Raw genomic sequence first — 27,034 nt, 5'->3', positions numbered from 1 at the left:
CTCTTTACACAGAGGGGACGTGTTGATGTATAAAAGACATTAAAAAGTGTATTTTGCATAATAGGTGACTTTTAAACATGGCTGTATGTCCCTCCTTCTTTCCTAACTCTCTTGAGTGCCGTTGATGTGGAGTGGTGGGTGACAAAAAGCACTGTCACCCACCACTCCACATCAACGGCACAGCAGTGAAGACAGCACCAAGTTCCTGGGGGTGCATATCACGCAGTCTGACCTGGTCCACTCACACGACATCACTATTTAAGAAGGCACAGCAGCGCCTACACTTCCTGCGCAGGTTGAGAAGAGCCCAGCTCCCCCCTCCCATCCTCACCACGTTCTACAGAGGAACCATAGAGAGTGTGCTGACCAGCGGCATCTCCATCTGGTCGAGAGACTGCAACGCCAAAGACTGGAAGTCTCTGCAGAGAGTGGTTAGGACAGCAGAGAAGATCATCAGAGTTTCTCTCCCTCCCATCAGAGACACCGCTCAGAAACGCTCCCTGACAAAAGCCCAGAACATTTTGAAAGACCCCCACTCATCCTCACCATGCTCTGTTCTGAGGTTCCGCAGCATTAAGAGCAGAACAGTCAGATTCTGTAATAGCTTTTTCTCCCATGCCATCAGACTGCTGAATATTAAGTAGAACAGTAACATAGAGATTACATTACGCTGTGTAAAGCGCACATATTTTCTATATAGTATGTCTATTTTATTTATATGTATAGTAAGTATTTATATTTGAAACACACACTTTATCTTTAATTTGTATCAGCACCACGTCACTATTATTTATTTATATGTACAATTTTATCAAGTTTTTATATTGTCCTGTTCCTGTAAGCCAGTACAACGAAATTTCGTTTTAATAGTACACTCTGTGTCTTGTTGAAATGACAATAAAGTATGTCTCAGTCTTAGTCTAAGATGTCCAGATGAGTCTGATAAAAGTGTTTAAATAAATAATTTTAAAAGTGAGAGTACTTTGCGTTTGAAAGTATTAATAGTGAAGGCTTATTTTAGATTAAAATTATAAATGTCTTTTTTTTTTAAATAGAAGGAAAGTGTGGAACAGAAAGGCATTTCAAATGTTCAAACTTAAACAGCCTCAGAGCATTCAAACTCGCTATCTTTTACATTTTGCAACCCAATACTACAGACTCTAAAATGTGTCAGGAAGTCTAAGTGAGTTCAATTGTAATGCTGGGGAATTGTTCTCAAATAGAATCATGAGAATGTTGGTCTCCAGGGCAAAAACAGAGAGTTAATTAAAGTGATACTACAAGCAACAGATGACAACACGATAAAAGTCAATTAGTTTAATTAACATTGAATTCGGTCAGCAAGTGAATTCTAATAAACACATTGTAATCCATGCTGTGAGTGTGTTACAGGAAATCAAACCCAGTTGGAGATGATCACTATTTAATATTCTGAGTGGTTTGCTGCTGCTGTTACTTTACCTTGTTTGTTTTTCCTGTCAGAGCTCCAGGTCTGTCCTCCTCAGAAACAATGCTTTTAATTGGTAATTGCTGCACCACTGGCACAAAGGTGAACATAGAAGGCACTCCTATTGAAATCTGTAAAAACAGACAGGAGAGGAACAGATTGTCCACATGCTAATTATTTAGAAAAGCACACAAACATGTTGACTTACGATACAGTAAATGATGAGCCAAGCAAAATGAAACTTATTTTCTATAGAAAATGGTAGGGATCATGTAGAGATCCACATCAAATCTATGTTTCTGTCACTCCTAATGTTTTTTCTAACAGTTAAAATAATATATAATAGAATATTTTATTTCTCTCTGCTTCACAGGCTCTGTAACCCACCACTAATTAGCCATCATCACACACAAAGATCAGGCCATTTAGCACGCCGCAGCTGAAAGCCCCGGCAAACCTAGACTCATACAGCAGTAATGAGTTACAATTAAATCAGCTCACATTTTCGTCTGCACAATGTAACAAAAATGCTTCTTGTGTGACACATTTACAATGGTCACTGTGTTTTGTCAAGCTGTTTCAGCACATAATGAAGAACGAGAATTTCCGCCTCACAGTTGTTTGCCTCGACAAACCAGTGAAGTTACACTTAACATCCATCACTTCAGTATTTTACCTTTTGGAAATATTTGTGAAATTGTCTCGATTTTCTCATGATATTTTGAGGTTTGGGCAGAAACATATTTTCTGAGATAAGCAGTGACGTTGACCTTTGACCCCCAACGTGGTCAAAGTTGATGTTGGTGCACAATTTGGAAGCATTTAGCCTCTTAGCATTTACGGCCCGTCCACACAGCGGCGTGCGTTGAAGCTTCCAACGCTTCTGCCCATTCACTTTGAATGGGGTGACGTCACTTTTAGCCGAACTGCATTTTGGGAAGCGACGTGGAGCGTTGCTGGCGTAGCTGGCGTCAAAAGTTGAGCAATGTTCAACTTTTGACGCCTCGACGGAGGCGTCAGCCAATGAAATCCCGTTTATGCAAATCTGCCAGTACAAGCACTAGCCAATCAAACCGCGTGTATGCTGGGAGAGACTACGCAGGTCATTTCCTCATATTCAAAAAAATGGAGGGAAAATTCATTATAGCGGTAGTGAATCACCCGGTGCTGTATGATCAGTCTCTGTTGATCTACCGGGATACAAACCGGAGGAGCGAGGCATGGAGGGAGGTGGCAGAGACAGTGGGTGAATCTGGTAGGTTTTCGCCTGTTTGGGGATTTTATATCCAGTTTACTTCGTTTTAACATTGCTATTGCTTTGTATGTCGGGGGCGGGAGATTCATGTGATTGGTTGTTGGTCGCGTTGCTCGCAAAAAAATCCCCAAGCTTCAGATACGCCCACCTCCAAGCGTCAACGCACGCTGCTGTGTGGACGCTCCGTTACGGCCCGTCCACACAGCGGCGTGCGTTGACGCTTCCAACGCTTCTGCCCATTCACTTTGAATGGGGTGACGTCACTTTTAGCCGAACTGCATCGTGGGAAGCGACGCGGAGCGTCGCTGGCGTGACTCGCTGCAAAAGTTGAGCAATGTTCAACTTTTGACGCCTCAGCAGAGGCGTCAGCCAATCGAATCATATGCCAGTCCAAGCTCTAGCCAATCAAACCGCTGCTTGTGTGTCAGGGGCGGGAGATTCATGTGATTGGTTGTTGATCGAGTGTCAGACACGCCCGCCGGCAAGCGTCAACGCACGCCGCTGTGTGGACGGGCCGTTATAGTGTGGCATGTTGCTTCATGAATGGCTTGGGTTGAACTGTGAAAGCTCTGTCGGTATGTGCCGTATGCTTTTGTTCACATGATGGCAAGAAGTTTTGGGTTTTTATTTATTCAAACAGCAGTTATCTGAGATCTGTACTTTTTTTTGCCAAACAGAGCTGTGGTGTCCTGGGAAAAGTGGAAAATGGGCTTAAGTAAAACCACTTTGGTGTTGACACCCTGGGTTAAGCAACAGGTCCATACTGTGAAATCTCTGAAATGTTTCCAGAGGTTACCTATTACATGCAGCTCTTTGCCTAGACTACTCCCAGCAGCATTCACACTATCAGCAGTGATGTGTCAGGGATGCTCCTGCTAAAATGTATAAAGAGGTGGTGCTCTGAATTGTGTCAATATACGAGAGACACACACCTTATCTCTGTGCTTATCATTTTAAAGGAATTAGAGCTGCACAAAATAATTGCATTTAGGGTTAACATGACTATATTTCCCATTTCTTAGCTTACATTTTCTGCAAAAAGATTGCATCTCAACATATTTTGAAGAGTGTTAAGCAATGTAGATGTTTTGATTTGTTGTTGGAATCAACAGCGATTCATGGTCTGTATTTTCCATACATTTCCTAAAACTCTCCCTGCCGCAATCAAAGCCCAGCCCACTCACAAAACTTATGCTGCTCACTAATCAGCTTCTCCTCTCCACGGTGACAGGTCATCTGTACAATGTAAGCTGGAGGGGAAGGGCGCTGATATTTCCCATGCTAATCAGCAGAGGTTATTGTAGCACATACTTCAGACTCTATTAAAAATAGATCACACAGCCCCTGCAGTTTGATGTAGGCAAATAATCAGCATATAACTTTATTTTTCACCTTCCATTTCACATTTTTACTGCATTTCAACCAACAACCCCGCTCTGATATCACATTATGTGGCAAGTTAAATATGGCAAGAATATAAAAAATCAGTTGCAAAACAAGATGTGGTGTCTGAAGAGCAGGGCTTCTCAGAGCTTGATTTTTTAAACGGAAAATGAAACCTATTATTTCAATGGCAGGCTGCGGCTCCGACTGGAACTATTTTAGTTTCAAGAACAGTTGTTTAATATGCCTTATGCAAGATATGTTTAATTGCAAATCATCACCTGGTCCTATAGAACGGCTTCACTCAAAAATAACACAAAGGACTGCTTTCAACAAATTAAGTAGTTGAGGAAACGTCGTCTTTTTCATATTAGTTTAACCAGCCTTCAGGTTTGTTGTAACATTATGTCTTTTCAACAGGTGGAGCATCAATCCTGCTGCACTTCGCTTGATTACTGGTTTTATCCACTCCTAGCTGGTTATAACTTCGCACACGTGACACATGTAAAAAGCCATCAAGGCCATAAAGCACATCATGTGCTTTTCAGGGTAAAGCCCAAGATGCATGACTGACGTACATAATGGCGCATATACAGTAAGATAAGTGATTCTTTAATACATTCAGAAAATAATCAACCCTGAACATAGAGCCCAGGGAGGAGGTCATACATATGGAAATACAAACACAAGATACATTCTCTTTTACACTGAAAGGATGTTATGCACATTCACATTACAATTTTACACAATGTATACTTCTACTCCACTACATTTAAACAGAATAGTGTACTTTTAGATCCACTACATATTTCACATCTATCTACAGTTTTACTTTACAGATTGATATGATATTTGATAAAATATGAGATTTAAATACTCAACAGTATGTTACATATTAGAATTGTAATGGAGTATTTTCATATTGTGGTCTAGTTTTTTTTCATTTGTCGTTTACTTTGATGGATTTCATTGGGGTGTACGGTGAAAACTGAGGTACAAACTGAGGTAGGTATTTATGTTAAACAATAGGTTTATTTATACAATATTTTTGTAAAGGAGTAGTGCTTGTACATTTACTCATCCATATTCATAACATGTTAATTTAGAGTTAGCTTTTTGTGTTTGCTGTCTGTTCTTGTTTGGTTGTCTTAGTTACATCATTTAGTGTGTTAGATGTGAAACTAAATATATATCTTCTTCTACCACTAATCATATATCACTCATGTCCTATGTGAACCATGTCCTAGTTTCTGACTATGAAGGGTGAATATATTTATCTCAGGGACACCAACGTATCTTGAATGAGCTATAAATATAGGAACAGAAAAAATGCCTCACTTAAAATAATCGTGCGCCATCTTGTAAACTTGTTTATGTATTTCTGCTCTGACGCAACCTCCTTGTTTGCATGTCTTCTGTAGTCAAAGCAGAGTAAGTTTATACTGTGAAAGGTCAAAACAAGCATTTCCTACTTGCCCATCGGAGCCCTCTTGAATGTTTAATTGCGTTGAGTTTCTCCGAGGTCATACCGTTCTCAAAGATCACATTTCCAGACACCACTGACTCACTGTGCTAGCATGTCGCTTCCCTGCGAGCGTGCAATCACTCGGTTATTTGTTGTGGCATGTCTGACCTGCAAGCAGCACTAAATCATTTTCTGAAGGAGACCACCCTATGTGGACACCTTTAAAAAGGACACTCATAAACAGTGAGCAGCCATAAAGTGACAAATAAAGAAAACAAACTACTTGATGAATGCAAGACTTCTGTAGAAGCTGCTTTACATAAATTCACGTACAGAATAAGTGCACATACGCTGCAGTAAATCTGAAGCCGCTGGGCTCCACGGATGTTAAAATGCATATCTGAGTAGCTCACGTTGTGCCGCAGTGAAGCATTTACAGTTGGGTGTGTCAGTAAGTAGTTTAATTACAGACAAACACACTACCCCTCCCTGCAGAGAAGATATGGGAAGCAAATATAGCCCGCTGTCACTGAGCATCTGGCTAACCCTCTTACATCAAAAACAAATATGATTCCAAGTCTCATACAACAACAAACAAGGCATGTTTTTGCAATCAATTCCTGTTTTTTCAACAGCAGCAAATACAATATGACAGTGTGATTAAATTACTCACATATTTTAAAGCATTTTCAATGATGAAAAGCTGTATAATACATCATAAAGATATCTTTATGACCTTGTGGTGCAGTGATAAGAAGTTAGAGAGATGTCATAAAAGTGAAACATGTACTTAAATGAGATATATAAACTGTGAACATTTTTGTTTACATTAATTATCGTAACTTTCAGTTTTCCCGATAGCAATTTGGTAAGTGTTTTTCTTCATTGTGTGACAGGAAATAACAGGATAAGTAGGCTATCAAGTAGCCGCCTCCTGAGTATAAACGGTGTCTATGTGTTTATGTGTGAAAGCCCAGAAGGTTGCAGCGGGTGGTAGAGGGCTAAATGGGAGGGTTAAGTGCAGATAGTTTGAAATCTCGTTTATTTATGGTCTATTTTTTTACTGTAGAATTTTGCTTCGAAGTTCAAATCTTCATTGAAAGCTATAACCATTATAACTGAAAAGGCCAGTGGAAAGTAAAGTCAGGTCAGAGATATTAGCCTACTTCAGCTTTACAGAAAATCCCCAGAAAGAGGCTTTTTATCATTTATTTATTTATTATTTTCACAGAAACACATATTTTCCAGACAGCTCTTACCTTCCCCAGACTATTCTTCAACCCGTCCATTTCTGATTTAGATTCATGTCCATCCAGAAGTGTATTGCTTATTTCCAGGATCCGGGGAAAAAAAGTGCTCAAAGTTTAAAAATGTATCAAAGCAGATACGGGTAAAGCAAGCTACACACCTTTCAGCCCCTCTTGCAAAGTTCAAAGTGTATTACTGTTGGGTTGTGTATCACCCTGCAGATTTCCTTTTATAGACACATAATAGCTACAAATAGCTTGCAGACAGCAGTCAGCCTGCTGGGCACCAGTAACAACGTTCATGCTCGGAACTCCAAAACACAACATATCTCTGGATAGTTTTATTTTTCTTATATGACTAAAATCAACTTAATATGTCTAAGGGTTGTGTATTCCTTTTCAGCATGGGGCTTTCATACATTTTATAACGCACCATATGACTGACACCATGCTGTATAGACCAAGATCTTGGCTGACTGAGCTCTGATCATAAATAAGACAGGAAGAGATGATGGTATCGATTGCCCAATGGAAAATGCTGCTGAGAGAATGAGTGCTGAGGAGAACAAATATTTCAATTACTTTTTTCATTAAAATGTTGCTATGAAACATTTATGACATGTTTTAGTACAGGTTTGCTGTGAAAGCCATGCATTGTGTGGTGAAGCTGATCAACTGACAATAAATAGAAAACGAAATGATTTCTGAACTTGCATGTCTGAGAGACATAATGTTTTCTAATACTCAGAACAAGGTGTCCATTAAGCCAGCAGACTGGGGGGGGGGGTACAAATGTATTCACTTGTTTGTTCGAGGTGGCATCAACTTTTCTGTTCCCTTATCAGTGAGTGAAAGCAGACCTTGTACTAATCCTTTAAGTACACTACATTCTTCATTCCTGTCACAGCTGTTCTTGTCTATTTCCACTCTGCCGCCCCCCTGTCTCACTGTGGCAGCCGCACAGAGAGAAAATCACAATAAGAAAAAAGCATACGCCTGTTCCTCGGGATAAAAGTGATCTGACTGGTCCCTGAAATATAAAGTTTTTTTTTAAGTTTTTGAGCAGGACATTTTAAGCATTTTGATAGCAGCTTACCTAAATGACATCCTCTAACTATACATGGTTTTCATATAATCCGGTTTCCTCTAATTATTATTCAGAATCTGTTGAAATGGCAGAATGTCACATCTATGCTTTGATTTCTGGAATGGAGTATTAGCTTAAAGCCTCAAGGAAGTTCTCTGCTACTGGGACGATAAATTATTCGCTAAGGAAGAGATAAGCCTCAAATGTGCAGTATTTATCATTATGTAATGAGATATATGCTAAAATCAACCCCCACCCCAAACAAAACTTATTAAATACAAGTCTGTGAAACTGTTTTTAGACAAATAGTTCACTGCTGATAAATAGACACATGTGTCAAACTCAAGGCCCGGGGCCAAATCAGGCCCGTGGTGGATTTAATTTCGGCCCGCAGGATAATTTCTAATTACTATTAGATCTGGCCCGCCGGTATATTTTACGCACACCTTCACTCAATCCTGAGGGTTTCCTCAGCTCAGAGCCTGACCCCAAACATTGATGAACTTGCACCCAAGATGAGATGCCAAGTATCTGGCTTGAACTGGCATCACAGAGATAGAGCCATAAGAAATGAATGCAACTGATTATATAATGTTTAATGTTGTTTTTATAGGCAATCATTTAAGCTTGTTAGTTCCAGGTTTAATATGTGCAATAAGTTCATTTCAATAAGTCTTGCAATAAACATTGAACCAGTCCGGCCCTTGACTAGTACCGATTTTTTTATTTTGGCCCACTGTGTATTTGAGTTTGACACCCCTGGACTAGACAATGAACATGTGCTGATGCATGACAGACATAGAGTTATTAATGATGACCACATTTTAGCTTGTGTCCAGTGTTTGTGCATATTCTAATAATTCTAGATGAACCAGAGAGAGCACAGACCAAAAGAAAAGAGAGGGAATCAAAGAACATGGCTGATGCAAGCTCTTTTTGACTCTCCTCATAAATAATGTCACTGTCGGAATGATTTTCCTTTGTATGACCGGGGAGAGGGACAAACGCTACAGCCTGGTGTGAAAGAGACTTTGTAACACAGTCCTAAAATCTGCATATTGGCTCTGTTTTGTAAAATGATGACAGCTGATATTGCCGGATGAAATTACAGTTGTCTCTCCCTTGCAGATTTTTTTAACTGTAGCTAGCTAGCTAAACCCGGCAACATTTACTCTATGGGTTTTCCCATATACAACACAAAAAAAGGTCTTAAGGGATGAAGACACTTAATTTCTGCAAACCAAAAACAATCTCTGGTAATTAAGTGGTAAATATTGCTAAGTTCCTCAAAATCTCTAAAGAGCAGGCCAGAGCTTTAGCATTAGCCTGTTAGTCTCCAGGATCAGATTCTATGCTAGTGAACTTTTATTTAGAATGAAATAAGTAAGTTATTAGTTTAAGAAGTATACTCCTTGGTCATGTAAGTTATGCTCAATTTATTTGGGTAGGAAGCTACTACTAGATCACTTATGTAGCATGTGTGTCTGCAAACACTGCAATCATTTCCTAATCATTTACAATTCAATATGAATCAGTAATTATTATGAATAATTATGGAATAACAAAAATGTGTGCCATATCACATGGAAATATTATTCGCAACGTTTTTGAGCAGAAGAAAACAAACACTGGATGTAAAACCAATGTTCCTAGAGGTAGTCCCAGTTGTATTACAGTCATCGAAATCCTCTCTCATCCTCCTCAGTTCCTCCCACTGACTCTTCATGAATGCCTCTTGAGACAGACAAACACTCAAGTCTCACAATATGAACCAGGGCAGCCAGTAATTGACTCTGGATTGATTCTCGCAGGTTATTATCACCCAGCAGACAGTCATCTCCGCAGAGCTTCACTGATCAAACAAGTAGTCATATCAGTGCTGGTGTATTTGGTCAAGAGCAAGACCGCAGGGGGAGGACACAATAATAGGAACATTTAACACACAATATGGTGCAATCCTGTGCAACAACACTGCAAATTACAACCTCAAAATATCTGCCAAACAAACACCTTCCTGTCACACTTTCAGTAGGAATTGATAGAAATGATTGTTTTGCAAGAGTAAAAATAAATTGACCTACATTTTTTTGTGGGGGAATGCATGACAGCGTGGATTTGATTGTTACGCAGCTGAAAGAAAAGAAAGGCCTCGAGGAACAACATTGTGCTTTATTGAGAAAGTGAACACAGAACTATAAACTGTTTTTGCTGTGAGAATGAAAGAGCTGTGAAACAACACAAAGCAGGTAATGTTCTGTTTCTCAAAAGGCAGAGTGTGTAATCCCATCAATCTGGATGTTGTGCGAGGGAATTAAGTTAATTCTGCATCAGGACTCTGCAGGAAACGGACGGCATGCCGTGCAATCTGTTCCGCAGTGTGGCATTTTATCTCAGTACACACTATAAAAGCTTTGAGTGCTTCACACTGTCATGGGCGGTGACACTATTTCAGCCAGCACAGCCATTATTTACAGCACAGCGGTGAGAAGTAGAGGTAGCCAGCGGCATTAATTGTTTAATTGATTGTATTTCACATTACGACATGTACAGTAATTCATTTGGACATTCTTATCATCATCTCCAGTCTCTGTTCTATTGAGTTGTACAGGGGAAACTCTGTGGTTTTAGTAATAAAAATAAACTCTAATATCACTAAATGATGCAAGTAAATCATTCCAGCAGTATGGAAAGTATCATTACAAAGGAAAAGAGCCGGGTTATAACAGTCTATGTCCTTCATTTATGTCCCCTATACTCACTGGTCAAGGTGGGTGCGCTGTCAAAACAGTGTGAGTGTGTGTCATGAATTTCAGAGGCATGTAACGTCTCTCTGCTGGGGATCTGTGTCAAAAGCTCCACATCTTCATCCGAGGTAGAGGGATGAGTGAGAATAATCCGAGGGATCTGTCAGATAATTGTCAGAGAAGGAAACAGGATTCGGGAGGATAATAAGCAAGTGATTTGATACAGTGCTGAAATGTCAGAAAAATCAATTGCTGATATTATCCAGAAACAATTGAATGTCTTTTTACTGAGGGAGAAGATAAAATTAGGTGATTTCAGAGTAACATTTTATTAAGAGTGGTATCTTAACTGAGGAATGAATGTGCTTACTGTCATTGTGTGTTTCCCTCCCTGATGTGAATCATTTCTCATCAATGTCTGCGCCTTCGGTTCAGAAAAGTCCCTGCTCAGCTCGCGATACAAATCAGACTGAAACACAGAGAGACAAAGAGAAAAGAAGGGTAAAAGAAGATTGCTTTTGAAGGCGTAATTCCCATTTGACTTGAGGCAGATGTGGGTACAAGTCATTGTACTGCAAGTGCTCAAATCCCAAATCAAAACCCAAGTCGGGTCTCAAGCCAGGACATGCCATTTTCAACTCAAGAACGTGTCAAAACAAGTCCCAAGTTAACTTTTAACTTGGGGGAAGGTATCAATTATTTTTTAAATGTAAAGGTTTAGGTCAAATTATTTTTAGGTCATTAAGCCTTCCATGTGTGACTCAAATCTAAGTTATCTGAAACAAGTCCACACATATTGCTTGATGTTCATTTTAAAACAACCTTGAAAACAAATATTCAGTTTGTGCTGTGATTGGAGAACAGCACTCACAATGCCATTGCCGTTGCAGACACTCTTCTCAATCTTCTTAGACAAACAGAAATCTGTGTTCTCCATCTTTGGCTGTTTTCCTCTCTGGCTCCTGCCTTCTTGGCTGCCCGGCTGTCGGCTTGTCACGTCCCAAAGATCCTTGTGCTCCCCCGGATCACACAACTCTCGAGGTAGCAGCCTCTCTCTGAGCACTTCCATCTTGATGCAGCTCCCAGCATTCCTGAGGGCAGTGACTGCCCCATGGTGGGTCACCAGCTGCATATTGAGGCCATTGACCTGGAAGGCAGTGGTCACATTAAGCTTTCAGGGGTCAGAAGTAAGACCAGGAGTTAGAGGTGAGACATTAAATCACGCACTCACACACAGCATCTCCAAATAGCATGTTCAAGTCACGGTAATTTCATTCATAAATCTCAATGTAACTTAGCACAAATTTGCCTCACAAAGATTTGAATTCCCAATGAAGACACTGATAACAATGACTTTCTCTGCCAATGTCTGAATCTAAATATTTATTTTGTATTTTCAGTTGCTTGTTTTTTATTTGTAAGTCTCATATTGGGGTTGCGGAAGCCCCCGAGTGTCCTCTGCTGGTCCTATGATGCCCTCCATTGGTCATAAGAGAAACACCAGTGGGAGGTTTCATAATGATATTCTTGCAGCAAGTAAAAAGTAATTTCACACACTTTGTAATGGATAAGAAATCACAAACATGAGTTTACAAATATATTTTAAAAAGTATTCCTACCTCCAGCAATCTATCTCCAACATGGACCCCAGCCTTTTCTGACGCCCCCCCTTTATTTACTCTGGAAATAAAAATACCCTGAAGGGAAATAGACATGTTAGAGAGTGAATTTAAATAATGATCTAAAAACAAATGTGTGTTTGTGAATTTGAATATGTATTGTAGACATTTTGTTTGGTTCAGCACGAAGAAAGGGATAAAGTAGAAATGACACACATAAACACAAATACTAAGCACATTTACTATAGTACCGGTGTTCTTTTTTTAATATAGAGTTATGAAATACAAGTAATGTGCATATTTGATGGAGAGGGAAGGTCATTTATGGCATATAGTCCAAGAGTTGTAGGAAAATGAAAGGCCTTTAAGTAGGAATGGCCTTTAGAGTTTATTATTTAGAAGTTACATAATACATTGTACAGTATAGGCTTGACGACATGTTTGACCATCTTTTTATAAACGTTGGAAATAGTTGAAAGATAAAATGTATCGAACAGGCTAACTTATGGCTATGTGATGTACTGTATGTGTCAAAAACCTATGGTCAAAACAGTATATTGTTCAATTGCTCAAGGTTTCTTCTCATTACCTTCAGCCAATGATCACACATGTTGCAAGAGATCTTCTTACCTCATCGTGGTCTTTGTAAGGCATCGAGCCTATTCCACCAGCAATGCTGATTCCCAAACCACCACTCTGGCCGGACACTTTGATCTGTAACTTGGAGGAAATTGGAAATGAAAAGCTAGAATCTATTTACATAATGAGCCAGGGTGAGGCAACTCTAACAACAATAACATTAGCAACAATTTGCCACAATCAATAGAGTCTCCAGCAGCCCCTTCTAATGCAGCCCCAAAGAGATAGATAAACACTGAAGAAGACACAGCGTGCAGTTACTCTTAATGGCACTTCAGAGGCCAATGATTCCTGAGGAAGGGTCGTCTCCGTCACTGAAGAAGACTTCCCTGTGATGGAGGAGGTCTTTAGGTCGGGGCTGGGGTTTCCATGGTGACCAGACTCTGCATTAATAGCTCTTTGATGCTGACACTTCCTCCCGTCTCGGGTTTCGACCCTCTGAGGGCAAAATCGCCGTGGAATGGCATCACTCTCTGCTGGCAGCTGGCCTGCAGCATCCTGGGGATAAACAATAATCCAACACAGCCGTGGATGTTTCACTTTGAATTCACTAACAAGACATTACATTAATATAAGGGATTAAAACAGATGCAGCCTTGACTTAAGGTCCCCAATTTGTATTCAACTGTACTTATTCAACTGATTTCTGAGTTTATAGATCAGGGGTGTCCAAACTTCTTTCACCGAGGCCCACATACAGAGAAATATACGAAGGGCTGGGCCACTCACTAAAGGTATATTGCCTCATAAATTCAGTTATAAGTCAGCAAAATCAATGGAAATGTAGGTAAATTATGCTTGTGAGTGTTGGCAGCTCAGCCCTTAAAACAGAAGCCTCGGATTGATTATAATAAAGGAGAAATAGGAAGGGTGTATTTCAAGCTTGTTATGTAAATAAGTCATTGGGCTTTTATGCTAAGATATGTTAGAAAATGTTTCCAACTTTAATTGACTGAATTGATTTTAAAAGTGGTCTTATTAACACACAAACACTACTGTAATATCGTTTTACATTTATATTTAAGAACTACAATATAAGACAAGCACAAGTTTCATTTGTGGGCCGTATTACATTATACTTTTTGAATTTACTGAGGGCCAATTCAAAATGGTCCACGGGCCGCATTTGGCCCCCGGGCCGTAGTTTGGACACCCGTGTTAAACATGTATATTAACATTGTACATTGATGCCTTTGTCTTCTCTGAACAGATGAGTTTTGTGAGTTTGCATTTCATTAAAAAAGAATATATATAAAATGATGACACATCTAGACTAAGTGTAATTCTGCAGCACGACAACAGTTGATGGTCATCAGCAGTGGAAGTGGCTGATAAGAAGATACCTGGAGTGGAAAAAAGACCTCCTCATGTTGTTCTGTGTCCTCTGCATCCTTCTCTGCGCTGGAGGAGCGGGCACACACTCCGGCGCTCGCCAGGTTCCTCGTCTGCTGACGCTGTTTGTTCTCCCCCTGACCAAAGCCTGAGATCAGGGCCCAGTGCTGCCTACCGGAGCTGGGGGGCGGGTTAGTGTGAGGCTTTTGACACTCCTGGAGATAGTCAGGAGACGCCGGCCTTTGCTGAAAATGTCATTTCAATGTAATATATTGACGGAAATAAGAAGTGACATTGTTGGATGAATACTTTGATAAAGCCACATCCATCATGATGCGTAAACTGGTCATGTGAAGTCCGGTCATAATAAAAGTCAGATAGTACAACATATCCAAGCTGACCCTAGAAAAATGCTCATGCTTTCTAGAAGGGCAGCATTTATATTTATTATTTGAGACAAAAACAATAGTAAAATCCTGCTTCATTTTCAACATGCAAGCTTATATTGTTGCACCAGGGGGTGCAAATCCAATACTCTTACTGGTACACTTGTTTTGAAGAGCTTAAAAGCTGGAAGATTGATATCAAAAGCTTAATTTGTCTTTTTCTCTGCCCTTTTGCCAACGTGTTTCTTTTGTTGCTTCTTTAGGAGGCAGAGAAAGAGAGATTATCTGTTTTTTAACCTAACTGATAACTCAAACACCACATTTTTCATTTTCAAACAGAAATGTACAATGAGATTTAAATGAAAGTGCATATGCAACAAACATCATAATACTGTATACATACACATTCAGTCTTTACTCTCCCAGTGTCAGTACAACATGCAGCACGTGCAGGGTAGACAAGTCAAATACATGCTGGCAGAGCTTTGCAGAAACACCGTGCACTGCTGGACAGACAGAAGCAATGGAGGGAGGTCAGGAAATGGAATATCTGATTTGTTTCCTCAAAGAAAACCACTTTAAGGTATTTTTGGTTATAGGTTAAAATGAAGACCACACCAGATGTACCTTATATTATTGTAAATCAGATTGTCTCTAAACTCAATAATTGAAAAGGAATAAGAAACATACTGTTTAGTGTTGCACTCGTTTTATTGATCAGTGGTTAAAAAAGTCATCCAAATCTCCAGGCAGTGTCCGTTTGAGATCCGTTTTGTGCAGTTTGATCAGAAAATAATTAAAAACATAAAAGCCAACACTTGAACCAATTTCTCTGGTCCACTTTTTGCACTCAATTTAAAAACAAAATAATACAAATGATCGTGTACCATGTAAATAATTTGAGAAGCACTGAGAAGTGCATTTAAGTTCAACTTCTAACAACCGCATTTTTAAAAGGATGCCATCCTTGTGGTACGAACCTCATTTTCACCAAAACCTAAGATGATTATTATATACAGTACTCTTAGTTAAAAAGGAAAGACAAACCTTTTTTAAAAATAATATACAACCGTTTTTGGCATCTATTTGAAAAACATTGCAAAGATGTGAAGCACAGCACATATAAATAAGACAGCATCGTTACTTCTGCTTTATTAGGTTGCAGGCGAGTAATTAATGGTTGATGTGCAGTACTTAAATCCAAACTTAATTAAATCTAGTTATCCAAAAATAGGTCTAGATGTTTTACAGATCAACAAAGAGTTGCAAGGCCTTCCACTCACCCAATGACAACTGTATGGATTGAATAAGACATCAGTGACTGTTTTATCATTTCGTTGATTTAAAAAAAAAAAGGAAAAAAGTACCAACTTAAAAATCTGCATCTGATTAATAAATGTGCTATACATATTTATTTACATCTGAGCTGCCAAAAAGTATAAAAGTATCAATATTCACAAGAGACTATACAAGAATCCTTAATCAGTAGGTCCAAAAACTCCTGCTTTTATGTTTGCCCAAAATGTAAAAAGAATTCACCCAGTGTTTTAAAAATAGATAAAGAACAAATATATAAGACATTTATGAAGGTTTGACCATATTATAAAGACTTATAATAGTGCAACTACCTAATGTGTATTTTTAAAAAGAGGTATTAAAAAAGTAATACATCTTTAAAATATTTTAAAAGGAGCATCTCTGTGCAGATTATTGCTGCTGACATTAATTACAAAGAGGAAGGCACACTGAGGTCCCTGGCAGACGGACACGTTTTACGCAGGACTGGAGATGGAGTACAGGCAGTACACTTACAGGCGTCCCGGGGTTTAATCAGAGGAGGGGTAGGCCACACCGAGGGTCGCAAGGTAAAAATCTGCGGGGGGGTTGTGCGGGACGACATGGCGAGACACAGGAGGTAAAAAACATTTCTGAGGTAAAGGTCACACAGATGTGGTCACTCTGTCTGCAGCGTTATTGACCTCGTTTTTGTTGGAGTCCAGGCCTTTGGCAGCGTTCAGGTCTTTGCGGAGGTTCTCCGCCGCTTTCTTCATCGTCTTCAGCTCGCCGGGGTGAGGCGTGGCCCGTCGCAGTAGTGTTCCCTGTGTGAAGGAAACAGATTCAATTTAGTGGTGCATTCTGTAGAACAAAAGAGGAATTGTTCACATCTGTTGTAGGCAGTAAGCGGTTTACAGTACAAAAAGAGACGTGGGGTCCAGACTGATACATCTCCAAACTATAATAAGCATTTCCAATAAAACAGTTTCCATTTACTCATTTATGATTCCCACAGAATGACCTGATTCAAGTAGTATAATCTGGGTATTCCAGAGTATTGCGGAATCTCACATTTTTACAACAGTCAATAATACATATGAACATTCATTTACTTTTTTGCCTTTATTGGAAAGTACAGCAGAAGACAACTGGAAAATGGGAAGAGAATGCGGAAATGGCACTGCCGTGTTTGTACAGTTTAGGTATTTTGTTGGTAAATAAATGCTAAAACCCCATCTAGGCACAAAACAAGCTGCTGTCAATTGATAGCCAACCTCAGCCAAGGCTCACTTAAGCTGGGCTGACTGAAAAGCCTATTCACTTCTTTCAGTTTGTGTGTACAGACGGAGAGATCGAAATACCGATTCCCACAATCCTGAAGCTAGATTGATAGATCTCTGGATAGATTGCTGAATTTCGCCCTTTGGCATGTTGGTCTTACCTTCTCGTCATCCTCGTCCTCGTCATCATCCAGAAAGTGAATGGCACTGATCCTGTTCATGGCTTTGCTGTCCCAGGTGTCTTCTGCCACGTCGTTCACCAGGCTCTCCAGGGCTCCACAGCGGGCGAGATTATCAGAGCCTGTGGTCGTTTTGGAAAGAGACAACACCATTTGTGTTAATTTAATTCACGCACACTTCAAAATGCTCAGATACAATTACAGAGGGTGACCTGAAGTGAATAGGAGCAGATGAAAATCAATATGGCTGTTATGATTGCTTGGCCGCAACATGCCAACTCAAGAAATGAAATCTGTCATATAACCCGGTGCTCATAAGAGAGAGCCTGAAACTGCCAGATCACAGTTTCAAATCCCGGCTTAGTCATAGGCTTACAGCAACACAATCTTCCCTGCCCCCAACCTCAGATTCAGCCTCACACATATGACCTCCACCAGTCTTCAATCTGCATCCGAGAGAGAGAGAGAGCGATGGCACGTCACAAAATAAAAGAATGCATGTTTTTTTTGCCGGGGAGAAAAACATCTAGTTGAATGCAAACTACAGTAACATGCAGGGAAAATAGGATTGAATCTAGGCATATTTAGGCGCAAGGATGACAGCAAAGAAAATAAACTACATTCAAATTCTGTATCAGGCAGAGATAGAGGCGACCCTCAGCCCCATCTCTATACCCCACAGCGGGCGAGCTTTTAATGGCAACGGGCCAGCCGCCGCTAAGCCTCTTTAGCCGTCCAATCCAGCGCAATTCTGAAAAACATAACCAAGGAGGTCCTCAAGGGACGTGAGTCTGTTATAGGCTGTGATCCCTAGCAGGAGCTCGTAATCGACAGTCACTGCAGGGAAGGATCCTGAGGGCACTCGACTCCTTATGCTTCCCCGAGAATATCATGTATGATGTCCTTTATTGTTTTATGTTTCATGTGGAACCTATATGCTGCAGGTCTCCCTTGAAAAAGAGATCTATGATCTCAAGGGACCAATCTGATTAAATAAAGATTTGAAATGAAATGAAAATCATGTGATAATGTCATCCAAACCACGGGGCACTAAATACTTGGAGACGATGCGACTAGTGATGAGGAATATTACTCGACTGTCACAGCCGTGGCACCAAAACGTTCCACTTGAGAAGCAAGATCTACAAACAAGTAGTGCTGTGGTTTCAGTCAGTGGAACACTCCCTGTTTCTGATAACACCCATGAGTCATGAGGGTTACTGGAAACCCCTGAGGATAGTTTGGAAAAACATTACCTTTAGTGTCTGGTTCACACGGCTGTTGAGGCAGCAGCACGCAGGTGAGCACCTTCTCGCCCGACTCGGGGTCCTGGTCCGTCTGGAAGGTGAGGAGAGGCTGCGACTGGTTCTCAGACAACCATAAGGCCTTCAGTCGAAGCGTGGTCAGTGACAGCGGTAAGTGAACAAGCCTGAAAACAAACAGGATATAAATCAAATCAAATCAAATAATCAGGTAAGAAAAGAGAAAACATAATTAAACAAGCTAAAATAGAATAAGACAGGTATAAAGATACAAGAAAGAAAAAAAGCCCAATGTTAGAAATAGTATTATTTTAACAAAATAAAAAGGCAGCTGACTTTCAGCATTGATTTTTAAAAAAAAGTGAGAGTTTCAGCAGAGTTTGTTTCAGATTTATGGAGAATACAAACTGACTTTGGCTCCCTGTGTTTAGATGTAACTCTTGGGACAGAAAGCAGACTGGTACCAGGCAACCTGAGGGGTCTCAAAGGCTCATAATACAGCACTAACCCATGCAATGCTCTGTTTAAAGCTATAGTATTTTAGTGTCAGTTATTTGACAGACAGGAAGCCAATGTCGAGACTTCAGAACTGGAGTGATGTGATCCACTTTCTTAGTATGATATAAAGAGAGCACAAGGTACCTGCAGGCTTGTAGTTGTTATGACAATGTGTAGGAGGGAAACGCTCTCCAGACACAGAGAGGCGAACAGGTTTGTGTGAGACTAAAGAAGAAGACGTCACTGCTGCTTTCTCTGAAGACAAAGCTTGGACCATAACAGGTAGTGGCAGAGAAGCAAAGCCAAAACAACCCCTGACTGATGGTGAGTAATATGAAGATCATAGATATGCATCAGAAGGTACAAATAAAAACTGAATTTCCTCAAGCATTTATCACGTATAATGATAAAATGTTACACTTTATGGTTTACATTTAGTCTTCGCATTGAAAACTAAAGTCTGTAAATTAATCTGTATATAGGAAAATGTTTTCGAACACATAAAAACATTATTTGCAGGTGTGTGAGTCTTCAAATAAGATAAGATAAGACTTTATTTATCCCGCCAGAGTTACAAAGATACAATAAACATATTAAAAATCAATAAAATACAGATTTGTTGTACCTATTTCCAGAGACATCGAGCACGTGCAGATCTGTTGCCTGCGACAGCTCTGACGGTATCCTCGTCAGTCTGTTCTCTCGAACACAGAAGACATTCAGACCACTGCAGCCCCCAATCTACAAAACAGAAGAGACACACCATGATGCGGCTGCACGTTAGTTAGAGTACAAGTGTCCTTGGAAGGATAAACACATAGTATAGGTAGACAAACATGTAGGTAACACTTTTTTAGGAACAACTAGTCCTAGCAGCCAGATAACTGAAGATGTGTTGGGCCAGCTGCCGTTGTAATCCATTAATCTGCTCAGGAAACAAGTATTGTGACAGAGATTCATCCCCCTTAAATGATCAGATTAAGCTCATCATCTACACGGGTTTATCTGATAGCTGCCTAACACCTCTCAAGTCATCAGTAAACAAGGCGTGAGGAGCAAACAGATCACACTTTGTTAAGTCTGCTTCCATGTAAGCACGGTCTACAATCAGCTAGGAAAAAGTGTTATGAGTCGCTAATCAACAATCAATAGAATCCATAAAACTGGACCAATGGTCAAGTAGCTCAGAGAATCAATACTTGGTCGCCGTGGTTACACTGTGATTGTTCGAGATGTCATTTCAATGCTGGTTTGAGAAAACGGTGACACCATGGATTCATGATCTAGGCCTGCTGTTATTTTTCTCCCTACACTGCGGTCTTTGCATCATTATGACACAGGGGCATTGTACGACGTCTGAAGAAGCCTTTCAGAGGAAGCGTAAACTTAAACAGACAAGAGGTTTAGAAAAGAATGTCACGTACAAACACAATGGAGACACTCAGACGGAGCTGAACCAACCTGAGCTGAGCAGTAAACTCCACAAGCAAGAGCATTGTTGTTGATCCAAACGTGAGTGAACTTTACACGGTTTGAGCCAATGAAAATCTGTCGCAGTAGAGAATTGCATAACAACAAATGCAGTCTAACAGCATTGCATCAGTGTACTAAAAGCTTTTTTTATTTGATTGAAGAAGAAAATAATAGCCTTGTAACTTTTGAATGTTATATGTATGTCAGATGTGTCAATCTAAACCGTGACCCTTATCGACCTAAAATTACAATCAGCTGCTGCTGCTGCTTAGACCTGGAGATGTCGAATGTATCAATGTGTGCCATCTACAGGCTGGCAGAGCAACATCTTCAGGCATTTTTACACTGACACCTGCACAAGTAATTATCCTGAGGGAACAAAACCTACAATGTTATATTTAGTGTAAATGTACAACTTTACCTTTAGAGTTTTATAGTCAGTTTCATTCATTGCTTCTTATAACACTCAATGGATTTACACTAATAATCATTTTAATAGCGCCTTTCAAGAGACCCAAGGACGCTTTACAATGGGAAACAAAACAACAAAATAATAATAGTCACAAGGATACACAGGTTAGAAAAAAATAAAAAATAACCGGTAGCTGGGTACTGCATTTAAAAAACATTTGAAATAAAAGATATATGCGAAGCTTACCTCTTTCGGTAATGACGTTAGCTGGTTTCTGTCACAGTTGAAGTTGGAAACTCGCTTTAATTTCCCGATACTCCTAGGCAAACTCTGTAATGAAGGAATGTCAACAATTAAAGCAACATAGTGAGTTTTAAAAACACTGGAAGCTTAATAACCATAAAGGCACAACAAGAGTATTTCCTTTTCTGGTTTGTAACTTATTTATTGAACCGTGTGTCCCACGTGTCAATTGTTCCAAGGACAATATACACAATGAAATCCTCCATGTGTATTCAGCACAGTGCAGTGCTCTCATGCACAGACACAAAAGGAGATGTTTTTCTCAGACAGGCGCTACATTTACTCATACACAAAACAGAAAAACATACATACTGTATGCATCCCCTGAATGTGGCTTTCTATCTCTGTGGGAAATGTATATTTTATTGACATATTCCAGATGTTTTACATATCAGTGCTTTTTTTAGCCATTGAATGACTCTCAAAATGCATTTTTCACCACAGTGGATGAAGGTAAAAGGCACAAACAAACAAATCTATAATAATTGGATTTAATTATTTGTCATGAGGATGAGATCTTTATTCTTTCATTATACCAAAACCTTTATGTAATGTACTGCTTTCATATTAACTGTATTTATGTGCCTGGTAAAAGTGAATTGAAAAGAGTTATACAGATATGCAAGTAAGTCTTTTTAAGGTTTGGAAATTGGTGTTGCCCACAGCTATTTTCAAGTTAGTTACAATAAGCCACAATCTGTAAAATAACTGAAAGATGTTCTTTACATGTTTAAAGAAGTTGTAACATACCTGCAGCTGGTTCTCTGTGAGCACGAGTTCAGTCAGGCTTTCACAGTTACCGATGCTCTCTGGGAGATACGTTAGCCTATTCTGATCAGCTTTCAATATAGACAGTTTCCGTAGCTTTCCTGCAGAGAGAGAAGCAACAATTATATATATTAATCAGACAAACATGGCAGTCTAGCAGACTAATGACGCAGTTACTGTGGTACTGAGAGAAAGTACTAGTGAGCTTGAATATTTACTTCAAGTGGGTTGTTTTCACACCAAAGCTTGGCACGTTGAACATATTATGTTCAATGGGTTTTATATTATGAACAGGCCATTTTGAATGAAACTTTAGGAAATATCTATTATTTAGCATATGTGAAATTACCCAATGAGGAGAAAATAGGTAAGGTAGTCTGACGATACACAAGAACAGCTCTTATGACAGATTCGTATAATAAAGAGCTAGGAGGGTTGCCATGCCTACCTATGCTTTCTGGCAGCTCATCGATGAGGTTCTGAGACACCAGCAGGTCAGTGAGCGACGTCAGGCCTCCTAACTCCTCTGGAAGTCGCTCCATTTTATTTTCTGATACATCCAGACACAACATGCTTTTCATACTGCCCATCTCCTGAAATTCAGAGCAGAGACTGGTTGTAAGCAAATACACTCTAAAAGCAGAGAGTAATCCATCACGTTTATGCATTAGCACAAGCTTTATCTCAGGACTTGGCTGTGGTGACCACACTGATGCTATTATCAAAATAAATACTTTTAAAAGAAAAAATATATTTATTTATTTTTAACTAAGATTGCATAATATATCATAGTTACAGAACTACGTTTCAGGGTGTTGGCCAACATGACACCAAGGCAGCATTTGTTTTTTCTTGGGATGGATAAGACAAATTGTATTTTCTGATTATATCGAAATACAATAAATATAACTATATGAAATGGTGGCTCTCTGATCAATACAGAGAAAATCAGATAATCAAATATAAGAGAGAAATTGATTAGCTCACTGAGGGGATTTCAGCCAACTGGTTTCCATCCAGCCACAAGTCCTTGAGGCTCACAAGACCGCCTATTGACTCTGGCTGTGTGGGAGGAAGAAAATGAAAGGAGAGACAATGAGAGCCGGGAAAACTGAAGAAAAACACACAGCAAAGCATTGATGTATCACATAAGTGAGCTGATTTGTAACTTCAATTACATTTCATTTAACATTGATTTATTTATTAACTTGTTTCATTTAATTCTAAATTAAATCAAAAATGTAGTCTGCACATGGCAACATCCAGCCTAATGGAGGCATGAGCACTAACGGTCAATGTAAAAAGGGTCATTTACTCCATATACTTCTAATCCGCCAAGAGTTCGGGGCTACACAAGTGTATTTGTTTTTGTTTCTCAATATCAATTCAAAGAATACAATTAAAATGTATATGAAAAACATAACTTATTTTGAATTTGTATATTCAACACATCTATTTGAGGTGTTAACAGTGTGCCAATGCAGTACACTTTTAGAACTGTAGAATATATCAATACCCAAAACCGAGAGCAGAAGAAAACTCATCCAACTAAGTAAATAACTGCAGTGCAATGTACACATGATAACTTATAAATACAATTAAATACAAAAAGACTCATATCTTGACAGTCTAACTTTGCTTTGTCTGCGAGTAAATCATTCACCATGAGAGTCCGGCTGCTCATACAGTATGTGATTACAACTAAGAGCCAAAGCTCAAAGCAGATGGCCGTCCTCCCATCTGAGTGATAAGAAGTGAAAGCTGTTCTCAAGGGATGCTAATCTACTTTGACTTGACAAGAAAAAAGGAAATGGGAAAAGTTTATTTTGCTCACATTTCCTGGCATCCAGAAGAAAGAAAAAACACAACTTACCAAATTGTATAGTTCATTATTTCCTAGGTCCAGCTCTTCAAGTCTATGGAGCATGGATAGTGACCTGTGGATGACACGTGGAAATTAATATACAGTGATTAGGAAAATTAAGCATAGTTTGAATAATAGGTTTGATTCAAGATAGAACTACTTTAAAAAAAAAATAACGATCCAAATCCAAAGAAATTGGATAAATACTTGCAGACAAAGTATATTTTGGATGATTATAATGTGATTATTATTGAAATGATTGTTACTTTAAAGTGTCAGTATATAGTGGTGTTATTATGTTGTCTTTTTTGTTTGTTGTAGATTGAGAGTCTGGTATGAAGGGTCTTGCATTTGCTGTATGATAACGTATTATAATAAAAACTGATTATGTAGAAAGTGCAGTTGATTGAATACTTACTCTGGTAGGAATGTGAGCAGATTTTCTCTGAGTTCTAGTGATACCAAATTGGAAAGACTGCAAAGAAGGGGGAAAAGAGAGATTATTAAACGTCTTTTTAAATGCCATGAACTGTAGTTTCTATAAACTCATAATACCATCACAGATAATGATCAACAAAGAGATTTTAGTGAATGCCAAACACGGTTGCGAAATGTCTCCTTGGAATCAGATATCTGAGAACAGGAAGTACTTTGGAGGCGTGTCAGTGTTATCGGGGCCGTAAAATCACGGCAGCATAAACAACGACTGCATGCTTTAAATGAAGATGAAAAATGTCTAAATGGCTATCATAGACCAAAGTACAAGGTTGTGTTATTGCACTGCTGGTTATGCATGCCTCAGTACCGTACACGCACCCAATTAATGGAGGGTTTTATGACAACTAGTACAGCACAAAGTTCATCTTGTTGATCTAAATAACTCTGGCGTGGGATTAGAGATGGTCAGAGAGAGTCAACACAAAGCCTTTCCATTCACAACGTGAGCAAATACATGTTTGACTTGGGCCTAAAGGGATTAACCTAATCCAGTAGGTATGTTTGAAGTGTGACAACATGATGTGTAACAGCCACTTTCCCTTAATCTTGTATTTTACATTCACCGCAGAAGATGGATTGGAGAGATGATAAAAACAGCCACAACAAACTGTATCAAGTGTCTCCGGTTTCTGTAAAAGCTTTTGGTCAGAAAACCTCTCCATCTCTGGGTAATAACCACGGATGTCATTTAACCTTTTGAACGCTAATCTTATCCTCTTCTAAAAACCCACACCATGTTTTTCATTACCCCCTTCCCTTGACAGAGAGCAGGCCATAAGTCCGCACATTATGTAAGATTGATATGGGACATATGTGGGGCACATGCCGTACCATGAGAAAAAGGGTGTATGGAGATCTTGTTAACCCCAACTGACTTCATTGGGAGGAAAATTGTATACATCATATACAAAGATTTACATCACAGCTGCCCGTCTATATTCAGTTTATAGCAGTTGCCATGGTAAAAAAGAAAAACATGAACAATATGAACTTGAAGACTTCTAAAGGGATGCAGTTTTTTTCTAAGATAAACATTTTTGGAGCTGAGTGCATTTGAATACATACAATACTGTGTTGGTAGCACATGGTTCACAAGAAGACTCACCACAAAACAGAAGTGTATCTAAGACATTTCCAATGAAAACACAAGCTTTAATACTCATTTGGTCTTTATCTGTTTAGAGTTGGATGAGCATTAGCTGGATGTAACAACAGAAAGATCTACAACATAAAGAACAGGTAACAGAAGTTTCATGTAAATGTTCAAGGCTTTTATTGGTCATACGTACATAGCTACAGTGTAGTTATGACGATGAAAATCTTAGGTCACAGGCTCCTCCTTAAATGTCTACAAATGATTGAGATTTTATATCTTAGTAAACGAAATATAATTGGTCAATACAAGACATTTAAAGATGTCACCGTGACCGTTTTTCCTATTTTCTGACATTTTATAAACCAAGCGATTAATCAAGAAACTAATCGGCAGAATTTTTGATAAGTAAGAATAATCCTTTTGTTGCAGCCCGACTCAACACAGGCAACATTTTTGCTTAATTTTAGCCCATGCATCTATAATCCATTACAGTATGGATCTTCATCAGAAAATCCATCTGGTGTTTTGTGTCTTGCATGGAATCTAATTCAGGTGCATCACTGAGCCAAATGCTGTGTGTCCAACATCAGATTAACATTGAGCTTAAAAGGCCCATCTATCAGACGCAAAGCATTATTTAAAAGTCAATAATCTAGATTTATGATCACTAAAGGAGCAAAATAAAATCATTTTATTTTATCACAGCCAGGCTTTCATTCAATGTGCATGCATCATCCCTTAGAGCAGTGGTTCTCAAATGGGGGTACGCGGACCCCTAGGGGTACGTTAGAGTACTGCAGGGGGTACGTGAGATTTATTTTATGTTAATGGAAAAAAAAAACATAATTAATGCATTTACACAAACTACTAATAGTAGATTGACTACTTTATTCAAAGGTTTACAGTAATTATGGATAATAAAATGGGAAAAATAAACGGGGTGCTCTCTTTTCCTCTCCCTCTCCTGACAGCCCGTCAGTCTCGTGCAGCTCGCTGAACCTGTACTAAGTGACCCGACAGTAAAGAATAAATATATTTTTAACTAGTTTAGCTAGTTCCAGAGTAGATAAACTAGCCAAGTGTGTTAGGTCTAACTCTTAGTGTATTTTTGCTCGGCTCAACGGTCCATCACAGCGGCGGAGCTGTGATAATGCAGAGCTGCGTGTTCTCCGTCAGCAGCAGCTGATCTGCTCTCTGATCTCTCTCTCGCTTCCGGTTACTTCACTCGCGTTTATGTCCAAATCTATCAGATCTAGCTAGTTCTAGTTAATTATATGACTGCCTGCTTATCAAAGGACACCTAAACAATAAGCGTTGCTTGGCAACGGCGTGTGGCCGCAAAGTATAGCGCAGCATTATGCATATGTTTATATGAGGGGTCAAAATCCCATGCTCATAAAATGCTCATATATTTTTTTCTCTTCATTCCCATAGCCCCAACATAATATATACTAACTAATATACCAATTTTAGGAAAAGTAACGAAGTTTGAGCAGTGTGGGTTTTATGTTAACAGAGTTAC

General features: G+C 39.3%; 2 protein-coding genes across 2 annotated transcripts in view; both read right to left on the bottom strand.

Moving 5' to 3' along the window:
- Positions 1-10,035: 10,035 nt before the first annotated feature.
- On the bottom strand, positions 10,036-16,504 carry LOC117536766. The gene is made up of 8 exons (XM_034201772.1): positions 16,457-16,504; positions 14,230-14,463; positions 13,148-13,384; positions 12,878-12,967; positions 12,248-12,325; positions 11,500-11,775; positions 10,999-11,097; positions 10,036-10,788 (listed from the first exon to the last, which is right to left on the bottom strand). Exons 1-8 carry the CDS (start codon positions 16,502-16,504, stop codon positions 10,621-10,623), a joined length of 1,230 nt encoding a protein of 409 aa, XP_034057663.1. The 3' UTR covers positions 10,036-10,620.
- lrrc1 (leucine rich repeat containing 1) overlaps positions 15,297-27,034 on the bottom strand; it is a 32,093-nt gene continuing 20,355 nt past the window's right edge. The window contains exons 5-14 of the mRNA XM_034201774.1: positions 24,337-24,393; positions 23,928-23,991; positions 23,042-23,116; positions 22,503-22,647; positions 22,037-22,155; positions 21,230-21,313; positions 19,724-19,839; positions 18,595-18,767; positions 17,321-17,460; positions 15,297-16,703 (exon numbers count right to left, since the gene is read on the bottom strand). Of these exons, the coding sequence (XP_034057665.1) occupies positions 16,545-16,703; positions 17,321-17,460; positions 18,595-18,767; positions 19,724-19,839; positions 21,230-21,313; positions 22,037-22,155; positions 22,503-22,647; positions 23,042-23,116; positions 23,928-23,991; positions 24,337-24,393 (1,132 nt within the window). The 3' untranslated portion in view covers positions 15,297-16,544. The remainder of the gene's footprint in view (positions 16,704-17,320; positions 17,461-18,594; positions 18,768-19,723; positions 19,840-21,229; positions 21,314-22,036; positions 22,156-22,502; positions 22,648-23,041; positions 23,117-23,927; positions 23,992-24,336; positions 24,394-27,034) is intronic.

Source organism: Gymnodraco acuticeps, unplaced genomic scaffold, assembly GCF_902827175.1.
Source record: "Gymnodraco acuticeps unplaced genomic scaffold, fGymAcu1.1, whole genome shotgun sequence".
Taxonomy (NCBI): Eukaryota; Metazoa; Chordata; class Actinopteri; order Perciformes; family Bathydraconidae; genus Gymnodraco; species Gymnodraco acuticeps.
This window is presented reverse-complemented; position numbering and strand designations above follow the sequence as displayed.